Genomic DNA, 20,124 nt, shown 5'->3' on the forward strand with positions numbered 1-20,124 from the left:
AGTATTTTATCTCCCTTAACAGAATAAACAATGGACCACACCATATGGTACATTTACAAGTCATTCTGTTGTTTTATGTATCTGCTGTGTAATGTACCAAAATGGATAAATAAATCTTTTATCAAGTTAGGTTCTATTATGATTGTTCATTTATGTTTAATAGTTAAATAAATCAGCCACATTCCCAAGGTCTACAATACGAATTATAAAGGCTATAGATGTTATCATTATAGTTTATGCTATTACTCTACTACACGCTTTAACTTCATAACAATACTTTATTTAATTTACTTTGTAATCCAGTATTATAATTACTTCCAAATATAAACCAAACAGAAGCTAAAGAAAGAAAAATGGCAAAATTATTTAGACATGGAAACTAGCTAGGAAATCTCCTTCCTCTGCCTGTCAACTTCCCATTTGTGAAAGCTTCCCGTGTCAGTGGTAGTGAGTGTTTTTGCCCATGTCTCACCAATATGGCAAGGTTACAGGTAAAAAGCCAAGGTGGCCTTTGTGGATGCCAATTTGGCATAAGTGATTGTCCATCTCTCAGACAGACAGATGAAAATATAGACATGTGTTTTTGGAAGCCAGACCCTGGAGAAAACACTGACAGACACAACACTCACTGTCCTCTAATTCATGAAGCTTAACAGTTTCATGGGGACTAATAAAAATTAAAATAATTACATATTGTGATGTGCACTCTGGATATATGGAAATGGTAAAATGGAAAAATAATGCTGGTGGCTGTTCTTTGGATAATATGGCCAGGAAGGGTGCCTCTAAAGAAGGGATATTTGACATGAATTCCAAAGAGTGAGAAAGAGTCATCGCTTAGAAGAGAATTTGTGAAAAGATCTTGGGTAAGAAAGAATAAGTGTTTAAAGAAAGGAAGGCAACAGACAAGAGGTGGTAGGCAGACCAGGGGATCAAGGTATAGATTCCTGCATTCCTGTTCTCATTTCCCTTCTTCAGGCTGGCATTGATTAGATGAGGCTGGAGCAGTGGCAGCTATGTGCTTCCTCTGGCATGCCCATGGGGAGCCTTCTAGTGGCAGCAGGGGGTTGACCTAGGGCCATACTGCTGCATCTGTAAAACCATCTGGGGCCCAGAGGGGACCCTGATGTTCTTATGTGCCTCAGGAGGGAGGACAGGGTCTCTGAAAGTAGAATTGTGGGACCCAGAAGGAAGGCCACATAAAGAAAGAACTAAGGGCCAGAGCAAACAACTAGGATTCCCTCGCTTGGGGGAAGTATCTTGAAGCATGAATCCAGGGGATTTATCCAGGTCCAGCCACAGAGTTGTGAGCTGCTCATTATGAGGATATATGGAAATGGTATGAGGTATCACCTATTTTTGTTTTTTGCCACCTGATTCCCCTTATGCCTTGTGTAGTACTACTTTTGCTGCAAAACAGAGGATGCCACCTCTTCCTGGAAACCCAGACTCAGCCTTACTCAAGCTGGAAGTTTTCACCAGCTGAATTGTCCTATTGAGAGAAGGGTAGCTGTAACAGAAAAGAGACTCAGCTGATGATAAAAGAGCATCCTGCCCATTTAGGCCAACCCAAGAATTACATTTTGACCAGAGCCAAAACCCACCTCTGGCTCCAAAGAGTTGTGCCAATCACTGATTCCCTTACACCTGAATGATATGTTTGAAACCAATAGCTCTTAGGACATTGTTTTATACTCTACATCTCTACATTGGTGATTCCCAAAGATAAAGAACTTTTCTGAGAAGATGAACCAAATCACTTCTCCCCTGTCTACTCATTTTCATACCTAATCTGAGAGAGCAGCTTTATTCCTCCCAAGTTGGAGCTACATGGTGTTTGTGTCAGAAACAAGAGACCAGCCTCATCTGATGTGATGTTTGCTGCATGGGCTGTTCCAGACTGTGCATCGCAGCATTCCCTGGAGGGCCAAGTGCCATCAGACCACTCCAAACCCTACCAGTTCTTGTCACTGCCTGTCAGCTCTTGGTCATTTCAGGGGGAAAAAAAACCCACTTTATATGTATCCTGTGTATCCTGGTGTGAAAACTCTATTAGTTACCAAGTGGGTCATCCAAATATCGATGCAATTAAAAAGAAGGTCCTTTGTCTTAATTTTATCTACCTTATTAGAGGAACTGGGACCTGTCATTTTTTAAATTTTGTTTTTATTCCTACCGGAAAACATTAACAAAGCAATTCCATGTAACTGAATATCATATTGTTTAACTGTGATTTCTGAAATAGTGTTAAAAGAAGGGCTGAAGGGGCAGGGAGGGTAGAGTAACAAGTTACTGAGGGCCCACCCTGCACAAGGCCAACAGAGGACATGGATGGGGCTGTCCCAGTCCATTGTATGAAGGGGCATGTTGTCTAGCAGGTGGGAAGGCAAGCAAGCAATGGCCAGATCACACAGGGAGAAGCCCATCTATTTGTAACTGGTACATTCCATTCTGAACCCTTCAGCAAACATTTTTCTAATGTGCTTTACCACCTGTGAGAGCCTCAAAGACTCCAAGGATCAAAGATGCATATTACAAAACTGCTGCCAAAGGAAGCCATAGGTCTAAAATGGATACACATTTTCAGTCACTGTCTTGAGCTCCAGGCTGTACTGTCTATGGAGGCATTACAGATGGTGCAATGGAGAACCAACAGAAACATAATGTCCCCGCCATTGTGAATCAGACAGTCTCTAAGATAGAGTGGGAGTGAAAGCAGAAACTAAAAGAGCATTTAGCATCAGGCCAGCCTCTGAGAGCTTCCGGTGAGAACATCCAAAGCAGGTAAGTGGCTAGAAGGAGCAGCATTATTGTTTGTGGAAGGTGTGATCGGAGAAGGCATCTCTGCGAGGTGTCATCTGAACAAAGCCTGAGGATGGGTGGTGCCACAAAGCTCCAGGGAAAGGAACCCAGCAACTGTGAAGTGAAGTATGGCTGTCTAGCTGTAGAGTTTGCTCCAGGCCAGCATGGTTGGTGTGAAAGTGAGGACAGAGGATAAGAAGCCCTGCTGGGAAAGTAGCCAGAGGCCAGTGAAGGGCCTTAAGCAGAGAGCAAGAACTTTAGAGGGAGTTCTGTAAGCACAAGAACACATAACTGTAATACCAAGAAGTAAGGTTAAAATACCGTGGTATGACAAGGATGAGAGACAATTTATTTCCCCAGGGGAATCAGACAAAGTGTGGGAGAGGAGAAACTCTAGACTGCAAAGCACTTCATCTTCTCTGCCCAAATGCTAACATAGACTATGAAAAGAGGCATAAGAAATTTCCTTTGCCTAAGTCAGAAATAAAGACAGAAAACAACAGAGGAGAAAGCTCAGGTGAAGAATAGTTAGGACTATCTGATTTGACAACTAGAAAGTTACTGCACATGTCACAATAATTTTTGTCTCCAGTGATATATTTATGTGTTTAGATTTTTACTTAAAGAACACCAAAACTATATCTTAGTTGAATTTGGTTTATAGGGCCCATTGATCTTATGTCTGAATCAGTAATTTGAAATGTTTTGAACTGTCCTAAATATTAATCAGTATTCACTCAGTGATCAGCAAACTTTTTCTGAAGAGTACAACTTAACAAGCACCTACAGAAATAAACATACTAGCTGTAGAAGACCTAGGAATTAAAGTCACTCCTAATTTTCTGGTCTAATAAAGAGAAATGCAGGCCTGGGAAGCAAATGTGCCTGCATTCTTGGTCCTAGACTTACTCTGGATACCAGGTAGAAGAACAGCAACTGGGATTGCATTTATTCTCCCAAGACAGCATGGCCTAGAGGTGAAGTGGTGGGCACACAGATAGAGTTGGAGCAGAATGAACATTTAAACCCAAGAATCTTTAACTCCAAAGTCCACCATCTTGTTCCTCAAGCTTGTTTAATTTCTAAAGCAAGAAATACTTCATTATCCAATGGAGTATTTAATCTGTGGGCAAATAGTAAAGGATATAGTAAAAGAAATGAGCTCAATTTAAAAATTTAATAAAAAATGTGACTGAGATAAGTTTCTGCTTGATGTCACCAAAAAGACTGCCAAACGCAATCCAGTGAGATAATGGAGGTAGGCATGGTTTTTAAGCTAGGCTCTTTTGGTATCTAAGGACACGCAGGGAATACAAAGTGTGATGGAAAGATCTTAACAACTCAATAGAGCCACATCTTAATTAGTTCATTTTGATTCTAAGTGCAAACAAAGTCCCTCATGAAGGACTGTATGTTGGGTAAAACAGAAAATTGAATCCTCCCGGATGAGGAAAGGAGAGTTATACCCTAAAGTGGAATCAAGGGTGACATGCAGGTGAGTGCCTGTCTGTGGGAACAGCTGCTAGGAGGAAGCTGTGGTCACTTGGTCATACAAACTCCTAGTTGAACGGAAACATTCAAGTTTTCACTCTCCAGAGGTTTTTCTCTGTTATATTTCCAAGGACTTACATTAAATTATGGTCTTAGCCAACATTTATTGCACAACCACTTCTGTAGAAGCCAGAAGAAACAGCATGTAGTATCTTAGCTCACTTTTTACAATAAGATTAAATGGTCTTAGCAAAATGGAAATAAATAGACACTATTTATTTAGAAAGATCTAAAATTTTAGCAAATTCTAATAAAATTTGTATGAGAACCAATGAGCTCCACTTTTGCTTATGCATGGGTGACTTCCATCTCTAGAAAGACTGCCACTAGATAGGGTCAAGCATGGGCTTCTGAACCAGTTCTGGACTGTTCTATGGGGGCTTTCCAGGCAAACTCATGGTTCTGCCCACTCTTTAAATCAATATTAGCAATCTAGATTTAGTTTTTATACACAGATAAGTAGCTGTGTGATTTCATTATGTTTCATATATTTATAAACTACAGCCTCTTCAGACATAAACTGAAATGAAACAAAGCATACATAAATATATAATAAAGAATACACACATACATATGCATTTTATACAGATATGCATTTTCTCTGTTTCTAAGATACTTATTATATTAGCTACAAATGTGTTGTAAAATAAGAAACATAAAGAAAAAAAAGATGAGAATAGATGAAAGAACTGCCTACCTCATATTTTCTTTTGACCATTCTTACTTTTGCACAATATCACTAATAAGCGACCTGCTATTATAACATTTGTAAAAATTAAATAAAGTAAATCGATAAAAGAGATAAAGCTTAAGCCAGGCTCTATTTCTATAAAATGATAGTAAAGTAGATATCTCTTCAGATTTTTTTCTAAGTCCTAAAATTTTTGATAGTCTTTACCGTGTTTGATCAATAAAGCAATCATACTTCATGAAATAAAGTAATAAAGATGATTCTTGAGTCACACAAATTAAAAAACAGAAGGCAAAATATATCTGAAAGTTAAAATATCTGGAAATATCTTCAGAATATCTGAAAGTTAATGTTTGTCAGATGACTATCCATTCATATGCAGTAAGATATTGTGTTTTGTTTTATATATATTTACTTATAAAATGTAATTATTTTCATCTGATTATCAAGGATAATGGACATTTCTGTGAGAAGAGTTTAGTTTGAATCACATGAATAAATAAAATAAACTCTGATTTAAAGTAACACTCAGAAGTAGAAGATGATCTGATGCGACTGTCTGTACAAATATCATCCATAAAATACAGGGTGAGTCCAGGTGCTGTGCGTCATCCCCATGGGGAAGCATGCGCTGCTCTGCCTCCTCCCCACAGGCACCCCATGCCAGGTGAGGGCTGTGCTCTTCTGTGAAGGAAGCTGAGGTGTGGAGGAAAGCTGTGGAAACGGGAGGTACTGACTTCAGCCTCTTAGGAGGACAGCATTCAGGGGACATAGTGAGTAAATCTGTTTAGTAAATAAAGAATTTAGGAGAATAATGGAGGCAGGTTAAGATACCGAGATGGGCAAAGTACATGTGAAGGAATCTAGAGCTTAGAGACTGCTGGGTGCCAGAGAAAAGTTTCAAGAATTGAGACAAAGAGATGAATTTGGAGTTTCACAGGCTGTTTCAGGAAAAAAAAAAAAAAAAACAGAAAGAGACAGAGGCTGGGGCTGTAGCTCAGCAGCAGAGCACTTGCCTAACATGCATGAGGCACTGGGTTCAATCCTCAGCACCACATAAAAAATAAATAAATAAAATAAAGGCATTCTGTCCATCTACAACTACTAAAAATATTTAAAGCAAACAAACAAAAACAGGAAGAGACAGTCATGTATCCATTGCAACTGTCAAGGCCAGACCCTCAAGCTTTTTTGAATACAAGACCAACCATTTCTACATTCCAGGTGAAGAATAATTCAGTTATTGATAAATAAATACATAAGTAAATACATACATAAATAAATAACAAGAGTAGTAAGAGTACGTGTATTTTTGCTTTAGCAAACAGAAGCATGGGTGATACATATTATAAGCTTGCCTTAAAATCTATGTATTTGAAAATCATTTACACAAATTCTTAGGATGCATAACTGTAATCATAGGGTTAACCAAACAATCTGCAATAGACCACATTAATAATTGTTGAGCAAAATGAAATTTATAAGAAAAAATGAAGCACAGTAAAAACAGAAAATCATGACCCAGAGAAGACAGCCAGTTACAAGTTATCTTTACCTAAATTCTAGGGAGTCTAATTTCTGGAGTATGAGTACACAATATAGGAAGCTTATAATATTCCCAACAACATATGGAAGTCAAACTTTTATAAAAAGTTTATTAAAATTTTGGAAATATCCAATTGATTTTAAAATCCAGTTGATTTTAGCTAAATTTCAAATTTGGAACCCTTCATAATTCCCAGTTTTATATAATAATGAAAATCTTTGGAGTATTGTAACATTTCTTCATAGCAGACAACTTTAGTTGAGCACTTACTATGAGCCAGGCAGTTTATGAAATGCTCATCATTACATTTATGAGACAGATCATATTACCTTTATTTTATACAAGGGAACTGAGTCACAGAGAGACATATAAATAAACAAACAGTAAAACTGAGATTCAGATCCAAGCATTCTGACTCCAGTTTTCATGTTTTTAACCACTAGACTGTATTTCCTTGAGAATTTGCCTTTTTTGATACTCCCCAGACTTGGTTGGAAGACCTGTGCCTCTCGCCAGCAGAGTGCAGACCAAATTCTGAGAATCATTTGAAATCATGATGAGAGCTCAAAATAATGCAAGGCATTGAGGAGGCAGAGTGGAAGTCAGAGAGGATTCTGGAGAAATTAAAGAATCAGCAGGCCTTGGTGACTGGCTGCCCATGTGGGTAGTGGAAGGGCAAAAAGAAAGTGAAGTCTCCACATGATTTTTTAGTAAGAAAAAGGAAGTTAGGGAGGAACTAGAGTAAAAGGAGAAAAATCTGGGGTGGAGATGGAGTTCAAATTTAATGCCGAAACTTCAGCATTCAGGCCGAGAAGCCAGGAGAGCAGCTTGAGAAAGGAGCAGGTGGTGGGTGAGGTAGGGTGAAGAGAGCTGCCCCTATACCTGCATTGCTGGCCCATCACTGTTACAGCTGAAATTGTTTCTAGTTGAAAAAGTCATGAGTGAGGAATAGATGTGAGGTGAGCAATATTGGGGAGGACGGTCAACATAAAATGAGAACCATTTTCCTGGAATGCTGGGGTATGAAATCAAGAAAACAAAAATGTAGGGCCAGAGAAAATTAAAAGGCTCCTTCTCAGACCTGACATCCCCCAAGGGTGCTGATCAGTGTCTTGTCTGCCATTCTTCTTAAGGAGAGCCTCCACTTGCCAATACATTGTCATTTCCATAAAAGCATGCATCTTACTGATGCTGTAGATTTTAAGGAGCCCAGCACAATGTGAGACTGTCAAATTAGTCAGGGATTCCTCTCATTTTGACAGAAGTTGGGGGATTCTCTCACAGAAGACATGGGTGCTTCAAGGTCTAAGGTTCAAGCTCATTAGGCTGGCTCAACATAAGACACCTCATTAACACACTTCAAGCCAGCTCCATCCCAAGATGTCCAGGGAGGGAAGCAGAAGGAGGAAGAGAGCAAAACAAACCCAAGAATGGAGAACACTTGCACAAGTGTCTGGAACTAGTTATTAGTCATGTCAGCCTAATCAGATCAGAGGACTCCTTCAGACAAAAGAATAAGGGATTTTGGTTGGAAGCTCATTAGAATTTAGAGTGTTTAATTTCCTCCTTAACTTTAAGTGGATAGAAAGGCAGAAATAAAGAATATGCCAATAAAATAGAGGTTTTAAAAAACTTTAAAATCAAAAAAGTCTGAAATTGCTGAAATCTAAAATATTTTAGGATGTTTTTCCCTAAAATTATTTGTAATATATTCTATAAAATAAAATTAAGAAGAATGTTTAAAAAAAAAAATCTGGCTTGAACTAAAAGCAATGACCAGACGGATTTAGAGATGGTGGCTGAATTCTCCAAACTAAAATAAAGAAAATAGTTTCCTTTGGAAAACATCATCAAAATAATTTCCTTGTAAGTATTACTTTTCATTTACATAACGCATGTCCTTTGAGGCCTGAGAATAATTAGAATTCGATGTAGCTGTAGCAATGATTAATTCACTTATCTTTATTTAGCTTTCAAATGTCTGCAATGACAGGACTAAGATGTGAGGTGAGCAATGTTGGGGAGGTCGGTCAACATAAAATGAGAACCATCTTCCTGGAATGCTGGGGTATGAAATCAAGAAAGGCTGGAATTCAAAATCACAATTCAATACCAACAATGAAAAGCAAAATACTTACGATGTGGCACTTCCAGTGGATGTCCTGTTACATCACACCAGCCAATGGGGTGAATGTCAGGGCTGTCTGCCTCCTGCCAATAGTCATACTTATGGTCCCAACCATCAAAGTGAACCTGTTGACATGATTTTTAATAATTAATATTTTACTTAGTATTTTAGTATTCATGTATTAATACTTTTTAATATTTTTAGTTGTAGATGGATATAATACCTTTATTTTATTTATTTATTTTTCAGTGGTGCTGCGGATCAAACCCAGTACCTTACAAGTGCCAGGTACACACTTTACCACTGAGCTACAATCCCGGTACCTTCCTGTATTATTTTAAAACAAATGTCTGAAGCTGATAATGAAATTTTATTAATTGCACCTTGCACCTGAAACAATATTTAAAATGTGCTATCTCATAGCCTTCTGATTTAGCCAACAAATGATGTTGTAACAATTCCTCAAAGAAATTAAAGAGGTTGAGAAGTAAAATATTTGTCAGAGATACATTAGAATTAACAAACAAATCACATACTGCTGTTGAAGTGACACTTCCTATCCTGAGCAACTGTCCTGTCGGCCACTGGAAGCCATGTCACCATTGTAACAATAACAGTCACCAAATGGAGACCAGTGCAAGACTTATACTGATAGGAAAGGTGTGGATTAAATTATAAGGAAGCAATAATTTCCTAAGTCCTCACAAATAAGGAGAGACTCGGTGAAACAATGGAGGCAAGAGAGGAGATAAAATCTGTTACTGGGATAGATGGATTTTAACAGCTATCTAGATAACTACTAAAGGACAAAATGCAAAGTGTCAGGAAATCTTCTGAGGCAGGAAATGCAGGCAGCAATCTGCTTGGTAGGGCTCCAAAAAGGCTCCTTTATCACTGCTTTGTATATATGGGCCAAACATACACACACAACTCACATGTGTACAAGCCTAAGAATAATTAAAATAGAGTCCAATTTATGAAATAAAAATCAAATACTTCTTCAATATAACAAATACTATGTTCATCAAGTTTCATATTTGAATGGAAAAGTCCATTTTTGTGTGTAAATAAGAATGAAAAGACTTCATTATTATAGAACACTACTTATTCTCTTATATTTTCTAGTTTTAATTACCAATTAAATTAAGAATCTATTCTTTTCAATGCCAAAAGAACCGCATAATGTTTTGAAAATCATATTTTGAATAAATAAAATCATATTTTGAATAAATACTATCACTATATAAATCAATGGGAATATAAATCTATTATGCTGAACATGGGATCAAAAAAAAGCAAAACTGTATATATTGGGTCTTAATATTTTCCTGAAGATTCATCTTTCAAAGAAAGTACTTGTCAAAGTGTGGCACCTAGGTCAGCAGCCTCAGCATTATCTAGACATGCATTAGCAATGCAGATTCCTGGGGCGGGCGTTACTTCAATCCTTCCAAATCAGAAACTCCACACACAGAGTGCAATGCAGGGCTGGTGAAGTTGCAGAAGTCTAGAGAACTGGATAAGGAACTACAAGAAGGGCCCTCAAACATATGAGGGTTGTTCACAAGACCCTGGTTTAAAGGCTGCACTGCACATATAAGAAGGCACTTCTGTGTGGCCAACAAGAATAGCTGATATAGACCTGACAGTGAAATCAAGACAGTATGAATCACAATCTGCTGGGAGAAGAGAGACTAGAGTGGAAAGACCTCAGTGATATCTTGAAAATGTGACCAAAATACCCCAAAGGACTCAAATTGGAGGGAAAGAACCATGTCCTAGAGTAAGAGCTACTCTAAATCATCAAACCCTATAGAGGAGTAAAATAAAGCCTCAATAAGATTAAGAATGACTAGCAATTAACTGTCTGATGGACCAACTCTACCCTCTTTAAAAGGTAAATAAATGTCCCCACTGTATACTACTTCATTCATAATGTCCAACATACAATAAAATCATTAGACATATAAATAAGCAGGTTAATGTGAACCACAGTCAATTTTTTAAGGAAGTAGTAAACAGAAACAGAGCCAGAGATGACCCAGATGCTGTAATTAGTAGACAAGGACTTTAAAGTTGCTTTTAAAATACGTTAAAGAACTTCAACACAAAGTTCTTAGTGAACAAATAGAGAATCTCAGCAGAGAAATGGAAACTACAAAAGAGAAACAAATGGAAATTCTAGAATTGAAAAGCAAAATGTCTGAAATTAAAAGATGCTGGATGGCTATAACATCAGATTAGAAATAGTAGCAAAATAGGTGGATGACCATGAAGACAGACTTAGAAACCATTGACCCGAAGAACAGTTAACAAATACAAGAGTTCAATAGTGAATAAAGCCGCAGGCACTTGTGAGAAAATATCAACTCTGGAAGCCAGAAATAAAGTACAGGGAAAAGATACAGCGGGGATAATTATCAAACTATCCAAACGCAGAAAGAATGATGGTCACAATCTAATTTGGCCAAAAACACCAATTTATAAGTTTAAAAAGAATGGGAAAACCCAAGCATAATAAATACAAATGACATCCAAACCAGGTAAATTATAGTGAAAGATAAGAATCTTAAAAGCAAACTTGGCCAACTTTATCAGGAACAGTGGAGGCAGAATCAATGAAATGACATTTGTCAGTCCATGATTTAAATGCTACAAAAATAGTTTTCTAAAATAATCAAAAGAAAACTTTAGATAAACCAAAACAGAAAAACAATCACCTTGATTTGCATTCCCTTTAGTTTGAAATGGGTGATTCATATGGAAACTAATCCACAGAAATAAATGAAATGACAAATGTGTGGGGAAATATGCAAGGCTAACTCAGCATTCTAATTGTAATTAACTGATCCAGTACATAACAGAATAAGGAAGGAAAAAATCTAGTCATATCCCTGGATAGAAAATACTTGACAAAGTTTAATATACAATGACAAACATTCTCAGCAAACTATAAATAGAGGTGGAGTTCCCTCAGTTGACAAAGCAAGGGCATCTATGAGAGACTTACAGTTAATATTGAACTCAATGATATTTTTATTGAATGCTTTTCCCAAAAAATCAGCAATGAGGCAAATTTATCTTTTCTTACCATGCTTACTCAACAATGTAAAACTCAAAAGATCAAAACCTTAAGATACAATTATCATGAAAATGGGATAGTCAAGGATTGATCAGCACACAGAAAGCATTACTCATACAAGAAAAAATTAAGTGGTGGCACATGCCTGTAATCCCAGCAGCTAGAAAGGCTAAAACAAGAAAATCCTGAGTTCAAAGCCAGGCTAGGCAACTGCAAGGCACCAAGAGACTCAGTGAGACCCTGTCTCTAAATAAAATACAAAATACGGCTGGGGATGTGGCTCAGTGGTCGAGTATCCCTGAGTTCAATCCCTTAGTACCCAAAAAAAAAAAAAAGGAGAAGAATAAATTAACAAATTCAGTATTTTATCAGAATTAGAAACTCCTGTTTTATTTTTAATCATCAGCTTAAAAAAAAAAGAAAAGAAAAAGCAAGCCACAGACACTAACAATCAATTTATTGGTAAAATGATGACTAAAAGTGCAATTGAAAGTGAGCAAAAGATTAAATAGATGCTTCAAAATTTCACAAATGATTAAGCAAAAACAAACAAACAAACAAACTTCAACATTCTTCTCAGAGAACATAAAAGGCAACATTTCTGCATACCCACCAAAATGACTTCAGTGACTGACATCATCAGTTACTCGTGTGGCTGTGGATCTCCTAGAACACTTATCAGTGGTAGAAAGGGTATAAAAGTGTATAATCACCTTGGAAAATGAACGAGACAGGCCAAACCTGGAGAAGTCATGCCCATGCATTTCAGCTACTGTGCTGGACCTGTGAAACTTACTATTTTGGTTTTAGGTCTAAAATCAAAAAAGTAAAATAATAATCTTTCTCAAAGTTTCCCTGAGAGCAGATGCAATGTATTTTATGGATTATTAATCAACATGCATTCTTATAATCATTAAGAAATATTCAGTTATCTTTTCAAGACTATACATAATTACTTATGATAATACTCCTCCTAATCCGCTGGTGTGACACCCCTTTCACCTGCAAGGCTGCCTTAACTTGAAAAAACAATCTGCACCCATATGCATACTTCTGAAAGAGATTTTCATTATTTGGGGAATTCATATTTCTGAAATAAAAATACAATTTAAGAAATTCTAACCAGATGCTCAAGTTAATAGAGGAGATTGACATTTGAAGGATATTTATTTATAAAGAGTCCTTTTGTACAGGAAAGAACCATTTTGAAAACCAAATCAAATCCAGCATCATATTTCATATATTTATGATTTTTCACATATTTGGGATTGTGTGAAATAAATACACAGATCTTTCTTGCTCTAGTTTTGATAAACTAGAAAACAAAGGTCAGATCACTGAATCAAACACCATTTCAAGTGCCCATCTTTAAAGACAGTAATGCTTTCTGGTGGTATTAACATCATATATGTTAGTTTTCAATGAACGGAAAATGACTTGGAGATTCAAGAATTCAATTGGCATGTGAAAAACAAGGACTAACTCCTTAGTATAAATCCAAAGCTGTCAATCTGACACTTCCTTTCTGCTTTGCCTGATCATGACCACTGGGAGTTGCCCTTGTCTCCTTGAGGTTTGCCCTTTGGCCTCAATCACCTCTGATGCCTGCATGGATTTCAGCACTGCAGCTCACACATGGTAAGGGCTCAAAACCCCTCATCTGAATAAGATGTGGGAGAGTAACCGTATCCTCTTGTTTGGGCATTTGGAAGATAGAACAGTTAATAATTTAGGAATGCTGAGGCAAAATGTAATTGTCACAGTTTTGTTAATCTAAGTGATTATTACTTGTTTTTGCCTGTTAAATGGTTTTTAATTTTTAATTTCCACTTTAACAGGCCTATTGAATATGTATGTTTTGTTGTCAGAGTCTTTAAATCTATTGTAAATGCTATAATGAAAAAATTATAAGCATGGTGTTAATGTATTTAGATACAACCTCTATTGTATCTGAACTCTTCCATCTTTAATTTAATACATTTTCAGTTAACTAAATTGAGCCTTAACTTTCATTCTAGGAAGAAAATTTGTTTTAACATGCAATCTTGAGATCTATTACTCATATCTGTTGGTGCTAATAAGATAATGATTCAACTTCTTTCCTGTGATGCAGGGCTGTGGGCTCTGTGAGGGATGGCACTAAGCACCACGGTAGAACCAAGGCCAGAATGCCTGTGCCCTGCCTTTATAGAACACCAACACAATTCAAGAGTGAAAGTGCAGCTATGGCAGGTGAGGTGTTTTGATTTTGTGTACACAGTTGTAATGTGTATATAACATATATAGCTACAAAATGTACATAATATATAATATGTAAATCTTCTCATTTAATGTCCAGAGTAAGTTATTTTAATATATGATGAACAGGAGAGGTTAAGAGGCTTAGCAAGATTACATGGCCATGGCAAATGGTAAAACCAGACTTAAGCTAATAGTTTCCTGAGAACATGCATACATTGTAAGGATATTTGGAGCTATTGTTGAAATATCTTATAGCAGTTAAGTTAGATTTTTAAAAACAAAAACAAGGTGTTCTCATAATACAAATAATATGATGCTAAATAATACAGGGATGCAGTCCAGAACTACTTGCCCTTTTGGGCATTTAACATAACCTGCACACTGAGCTTTGCTGCTCATGTGTCTATCCAGGCAAGGCATAGGACAAAGGATTGTGACGGAAAAGTATGTATCTACTCTTAAAAAATTTATTCTTGCTTATTTTTTCATGAGGCTACTGAGAAATGCAAGGATTTAAATGTATGCCCACCATTTCCAAGTCATCAGGACTTCAACACCCTCACTCTGCCCCAGGCCTCCTGCAAAGCCACCTGTCCCTGTGTTCCTTCCTCACCACTACTTCCACTCCCTCCGTAAATCATTTAAATTATTTCAATTCCCTCTCCCTCCCCTCCCTGCTAACCTCTTCCCAAACCTATTCACTCTTTCACAAATTCATTACTTCCATCTTCCTTCTAGTCCATTCCCCTAAGTATTACAGGAAAAAACAATTTTTAAGCACTAAATTAGACAATAAATAGTTTTCACTATAGTTATTCTAAACTTCTTTTTAGCTTTCAAGGCCATTTCCCAAATTCTTCATATTTCTTAGTGCAGTGGTTTTCTTTTTTTTTAGAGAACAGCATCTGCTTTATTGTGCTGCACATTGGGTATGTGCCAATTTATTTATTTATTTTTATTGGTTGTTCAAAACATTACAAAGCTCTTGACATATCATATTTCATGCATTAGATTCAAGTTGGTTATGAACTCCCAATTTTACCCCAAATACAGATTGCAGAATCACATCGGTTACACATCCACATTTTTACATAATGCCCTATTAGTAACTGTTGTATTCTGCTACCTTTCCTATCCTCTACCATCCCCCCTCCCTCCCCTCCCATCTTCTCTCTCTACCCCATCTACTGTAATTCATTTCTCTCCTTGTTTATTTTCCCATTCCCCTCACAACCTCTTATATGTAATTTTGTATAACAATGAGAGTCTCCCTCCATTACCATGAAATTTCCCTTTTCTCTCCCTTTCCCTCCCACCTCATGTCTCTGTTTAATGTTAATCTTTTCTTTCTGCTCTTCTTCCCTGCTCTGTTCTTAGTTGCTCTCATTATATCAAAGAAGACATTTGGTATTTGTTTTTTAGGGATTGGCTAGCTTCACTAAGCATAATCTGCTCTAGTGCCATCCATTTCCCTGCAAATTCCATGATTTTGTCATTTTTTAGTGCTGCGTAATGCTCCATGGTGTATAAATGCCACATTTTTTTTTATCCATTCATCTATTGAAGGGCATCTGGGTTGGTTCCACAGTCTAGCAATTGTGAATTGTGCTGCTATGAACATCGATGTAGCAGTATCCCTGTAGTACGCTCTTTTAAGGTCTTCAGGGAAAAGTCCAAGAAGGGCAATAGCTGGGTCAAATGGTGGTTCCATTCCCAGCTTTCCAAGAAATCTCCATACTGCTTTCCAGATTGGCCGCACCAATTTGCAGTCCCACCAGCAATGTACAAGAGTACCCTTTTCGCCACATCCTCGCCAGCACTTGTTGTTGTTTGACTTCATAATGGCTGCCAATCTTACTGGAGTGAGATGGTATCTTAGGGTGGTTTTGATTTGCATTTCTCTGACTGCTAGAGATGGTGAGCATTTTTTCATGTACTTGTTGATTGATTGTATGTCCTCCTCTGAGAAGTGTCTGTTCAGGTCCTTGGCCCATTTGTTGACTGGGTTATTTGTTATCTTATCGTCTAATTTTTTGAGTTCTTTGTATACTCTGGATATTAGGGCTCTATCTAAAGTGTGAGGAGTAAAGATTTGTTCCCATGATGTAGGCTCCCTATTTACCTCTCTTATTGTTTCTCTTGCTGAGAAAAAAACTTTTCAGTTTCAGTAAGTCCCATTTGTTGATTCTTGTTATTAACTCTTGTGCTATGGGTGTCCTATTAAAGGAATTTGGAGCCCGACTCCACAGTATGTAGATCGGAGCCAACTATTTCTTCTATCAGACGCAGAGTCTCTGATTTGATATCTAGCTCCTTGATCCACTTTGAGTTAACTTTTGTGCATGGCGAGAGGAGGGGATTCAGTTTCATTTTGTTGCATATGAATTTCCAGTTTTCCCAGCACCATTTGTTGAAGATGCTATCCTTCCTCCATTGCATGCTTTTAGCTCCTTTATCAAATATAAGATAGTTGTAGCTTTGTGGATTAGTCTCTGTGTCCTCTATTCTGTACCAATGGTCCACCCGCCTGTTTTGGTCCCAGTACCATGCTGTTTTTGTTACTATTGCTCTGTAATATAGTTTGAAATCTGGTATCGCTATACCGCCTGATTCACACTTCCTGCTTAGAATTGCTTTTGCTATTCTGGGTCTTTTATTTTTCCATATGAATTTCATGATTGCTTTCTCTATTTCTACAAGAAATGCCGTTGGGATTTTGATTGGCATTGCATTAAACCTATAAAGAACTTTTGGTAATATCGCCATTTTGATGATGTTAGTTCTGCCTATCCATGAACAGGGTATATTTTTTCCATCTTCTAAGATCTTCTTTTACTTCTCTTTTTAGGGTTCTGTAGTTTTCATTGTATAGATCTTTCACCTCTTTTGTTAGGTTGATTCCCAAGTATTTTATTTATTTATTTATTTTTTGAGGATATTGTGAATGGAGTGTTTTTCCTCATTTCTGTTTCAGAAGTTTAGTCGCTGATATACAGAAATGCCTTTGATTTATGCGTGTTGATTTTATATCCTGCCACTTTGCTGACTTCATTTATTAGTTCTAGTAGTTTTTTTGTAGACCCTTTTGGGTCTTCTAGGTATAGAATCATGTCACCTGAAAATAGTGATAATTTAAGTTCTTCTTTTCCTATTTTTATGCCTTTAATTTCTTTCGTCTGTCTAATTGCTCTGGCCAGTGTTTCGAGAACTATATTGAATAGAAGTGGTGATAGAGGGCATCCCTGTCTTGTTCCAGATTTTAGAGGGAATGCCTTCAATTTTTCTCCATTCAGAATGATGCTAGCCTGAGGCTTAGCATAGTTAGCTTTTACTATGTCGAGGTAAGTTCCTGTTATCCCTAATTTTTCTAATGTTTTGAACATAAAGGGATGCTGTACTTTGTCGAATGCTTTTTCTGCGTCTATCGAGATGATCATATGGTTCTTCTTTAAGTCTATTGATGTGGTGTATAACATTTATTGATTTCCGTATATTGAACCATCCTTGCATCCCAGGTATGAATCCTACTTGATCATGGTGCACAATTTTTTTGATGTGCCTTTGTATCCGATTCGCCAGAATTTTATTGAGGACTTTTGCATCTAGGTTCATCAGAGATATTGGTCTGAAGTTTTCTTTCTTTGAGGTGTCTTTGTCTGGTTTCAGAATCAGGGTGATGTTGGCCTCATAGAATGAATTTGGCAGAGCTCCATCTTTTTCTATTTCCTGAAATAACTTGAAAAGTATTGGTAATAATTCTTCTTTAAAGGTTTTGTAAAACTCCGCTGTATACCCATCTGGTCCTGGGCTTTTCTTGGTTGGTAGTCTTTTGATTGCTTCTTCTATTTCATCCACTGTTATAGGTCTGTTTAAGTTGTGAGTATCCTCCTGACTCAGTCTGGGCAAATCATATGACTTAAGAAATTTATCGATGTCTTCACTATCTTCTATTTTATTGGAATATAGGTTTTCAAAATAATTTCTAATTGTCTTCTGTATTTCTGTAGCATCTGTTGTGATATTGCCTTTTTCATCCTGTATGTTAGTAATTTGAATTCTCTCTCCTCTTCGTTAGCATGGCTAAGGGTCTGTCGATCTTATTTATTTTTTCGAAGAACCAACTTTTAGTTTTGTTAATTTTTTCAATAGTTTCTTTTGTTTCAATTTCGTTGATTTCCGCTCTGATTTTAATTATTTCTTGCCTTCTGCTACATTTGCTGTTGTTTTGCTCTTCCTTTTCTAGGGCTTTGAGATGAAGTGTGAGCTCATTTATTTGTTGGTTTTTCCTTTTTTTTTTGAGGAATGACCTCCAGGCGATGAATTTCCCTCTTAAAACTGCTTTCATTGTGTCCCATAGATTCCGATATGTTGTGTCTGTATTTTCATTTATCTCTAAGAATTTTTTGATTTCCTCCTTTATGTCTTCTGTAACCCATTGATCATTCAGTAACATATTGTTCATTTTCCATGTGATGTAGGATTTTTCCTTCCTTCTTTTATCATTGATTTCCAGTTTCATTCCATTATGATCAGATAAAATGCATGGTATTATCTCCACCCCTTTATATTTACTGAGGGTTGCCCTATGGCATAATATATGGTCTATTTTTGAGAAGGATCCATGTACTGCTGAGAAAAAAAGTATATCCACTTGATGATGGTTGACATATTCTATATATGTCAGTTAAGTCAAGGTTATTGATTGTGATATTGAGTTCTATAGTTTCTTTATTCAAATTTTGTTTGGAGGATCTGTCCAATGGTGAGAGAGGTGTGTTGAAGTCACCCATAATTATTGTGTTGTGGTCTATTTGATTCTTGAACTTGAGGAGAATTTGTTTTATGAACGTCGCAGCACCATTATTTGGTGCATAAATATTGATAATTGTTATGTCTTCCTGGTGAATGGTTCCTTTTAACAGTATATAATGTCCTTCCTTATCCCTTTTGATTAACTTAGTCTTGAAGTCGATTTTATTCGATATGAGGATGGCCACCCCTGCTTGCTTACGAGGACTGTGTGCGTGGTATATTTTTTCCCAACCTTTCACCTTCAGCCTGTGTATGTCTTTTCCAATCAGATGTGTCTCCTGGAGGCAGCATATTGTTGGATTTCTTTTTTTAATCCATGTTACCAGCCTATGTCGCTTTATTGGAGAGTTTAAGCCATTAACGTTTAGAGTTACTATTGATATATGGTTTGTACTTCCAGCCATGTTTGATTATTTATCTTCTTTTTTTTTTAAGTAAGTTTGTGTCTCCATGGTTAGCTTTCCCTCTGCCCTCTGTCTTTAAAGAGGCACTTCCCACTGATGGTTTTGGTTATTGTTTTTCATTTCTTCCTCGTGTAGTGTTTTGCTCAAGATGCTTTGCAATGCTGGTTTTCTGGCTGCAAATTCTTTTAGCTTTTGTTTATCATGAAAGATTTTTATTTCATTGTTGTACCTGAAGCTTAATTTTGCTGGATACAGAATTCTTGGTTGGCATCCATTGTCTTTCAGTGTTTGAAATACGTTGTTCCAGGATCTTCTCGCTTTAAGCGTCTGTGATGAAAAATCCGTTGTTAACCTTATTGGTTTACCCCTGAATGTAATCTGCCTCCTTTCTCTTGTAGCTTTTAATATTTTCTCTTTGTTCTGTATATTGGATATCTTCATAACAATGTGTCTTGGCGTTGGTCTACTGTGATTTTGTGTGCTCGGTGTCCTGTATGCGTCTACAATTTGTATATCCGTTTCCTTTTTTATTTCTGGAAAGTTTTCTGTAATTATTTCATTCAGCAGGTTACTCATTCCCTTGGTTTGAATCTCTGTACCTTCCTCTATCCCGATGACTCGTAAGTTTGGTTTTTTTATATTATCCCATATCTCTTGGATGTTTTTCTCGTGATTTTTTGCCAGCCTTTCTGAGTTGGCTAGAGTCTTTTCAAGATGATATATTTTGTCTTCATTATCTGACGTTCTGGCTTCTACTTGCTCCACTCTGTTAGTGATACTCTGAATTGAGTTTTTAATTTGGTTTATCGTTTCCTTCATTTCTAGAATTATTGTTTGATTTTTTTTTATAATCTCTATCTCTTGATA

At 36.8% G+C, this 20,124-nt stretch overlaps 1 protein-coding gene across 5 annotated transcripts in view; it reads right to left on the reverse strand.

Moving 5' to 3' along the window:
- L3mbtl4 (L3MBTL histone methyl-lysine binding protein 4) overlaps positions 1-20,124 on the reverse strand; it is a 485,427-nt gene that overhangs the window by 199,077 nt on the left and 266,226 nt on the right. For all 5 annotated transcript variants that reach the window (XM_046467481.2, XM_058586451.1, XM_046467478.2 and 2 more), the window contains one exon: positions 8,729-8,843. In XM_046467481.2, the coding sequence (XP_046323437.1) occupies positions 8,729-8,843 (115 nt within the window). The remainder of the gene's footprint in view (positions 1-8,728; positions 8,844-20,124) is intronic.

This window comes from Marmota monax, unplaced genomic scaffold (genome assembly GCF_021218885.2).
Source record: "Marmota monax isolate L192 unplaced genomic scaffold, Marmota_monax_Labrador192_F-V1.1 WCK01_AAM20220418_F8-fsc00103, whole genome shotgun sequence".
NCBI lineage: Eukaryota > Metazoa > Chordata > Mammalia > Rodentia > Sciuridae > Marmota > Marmota monax.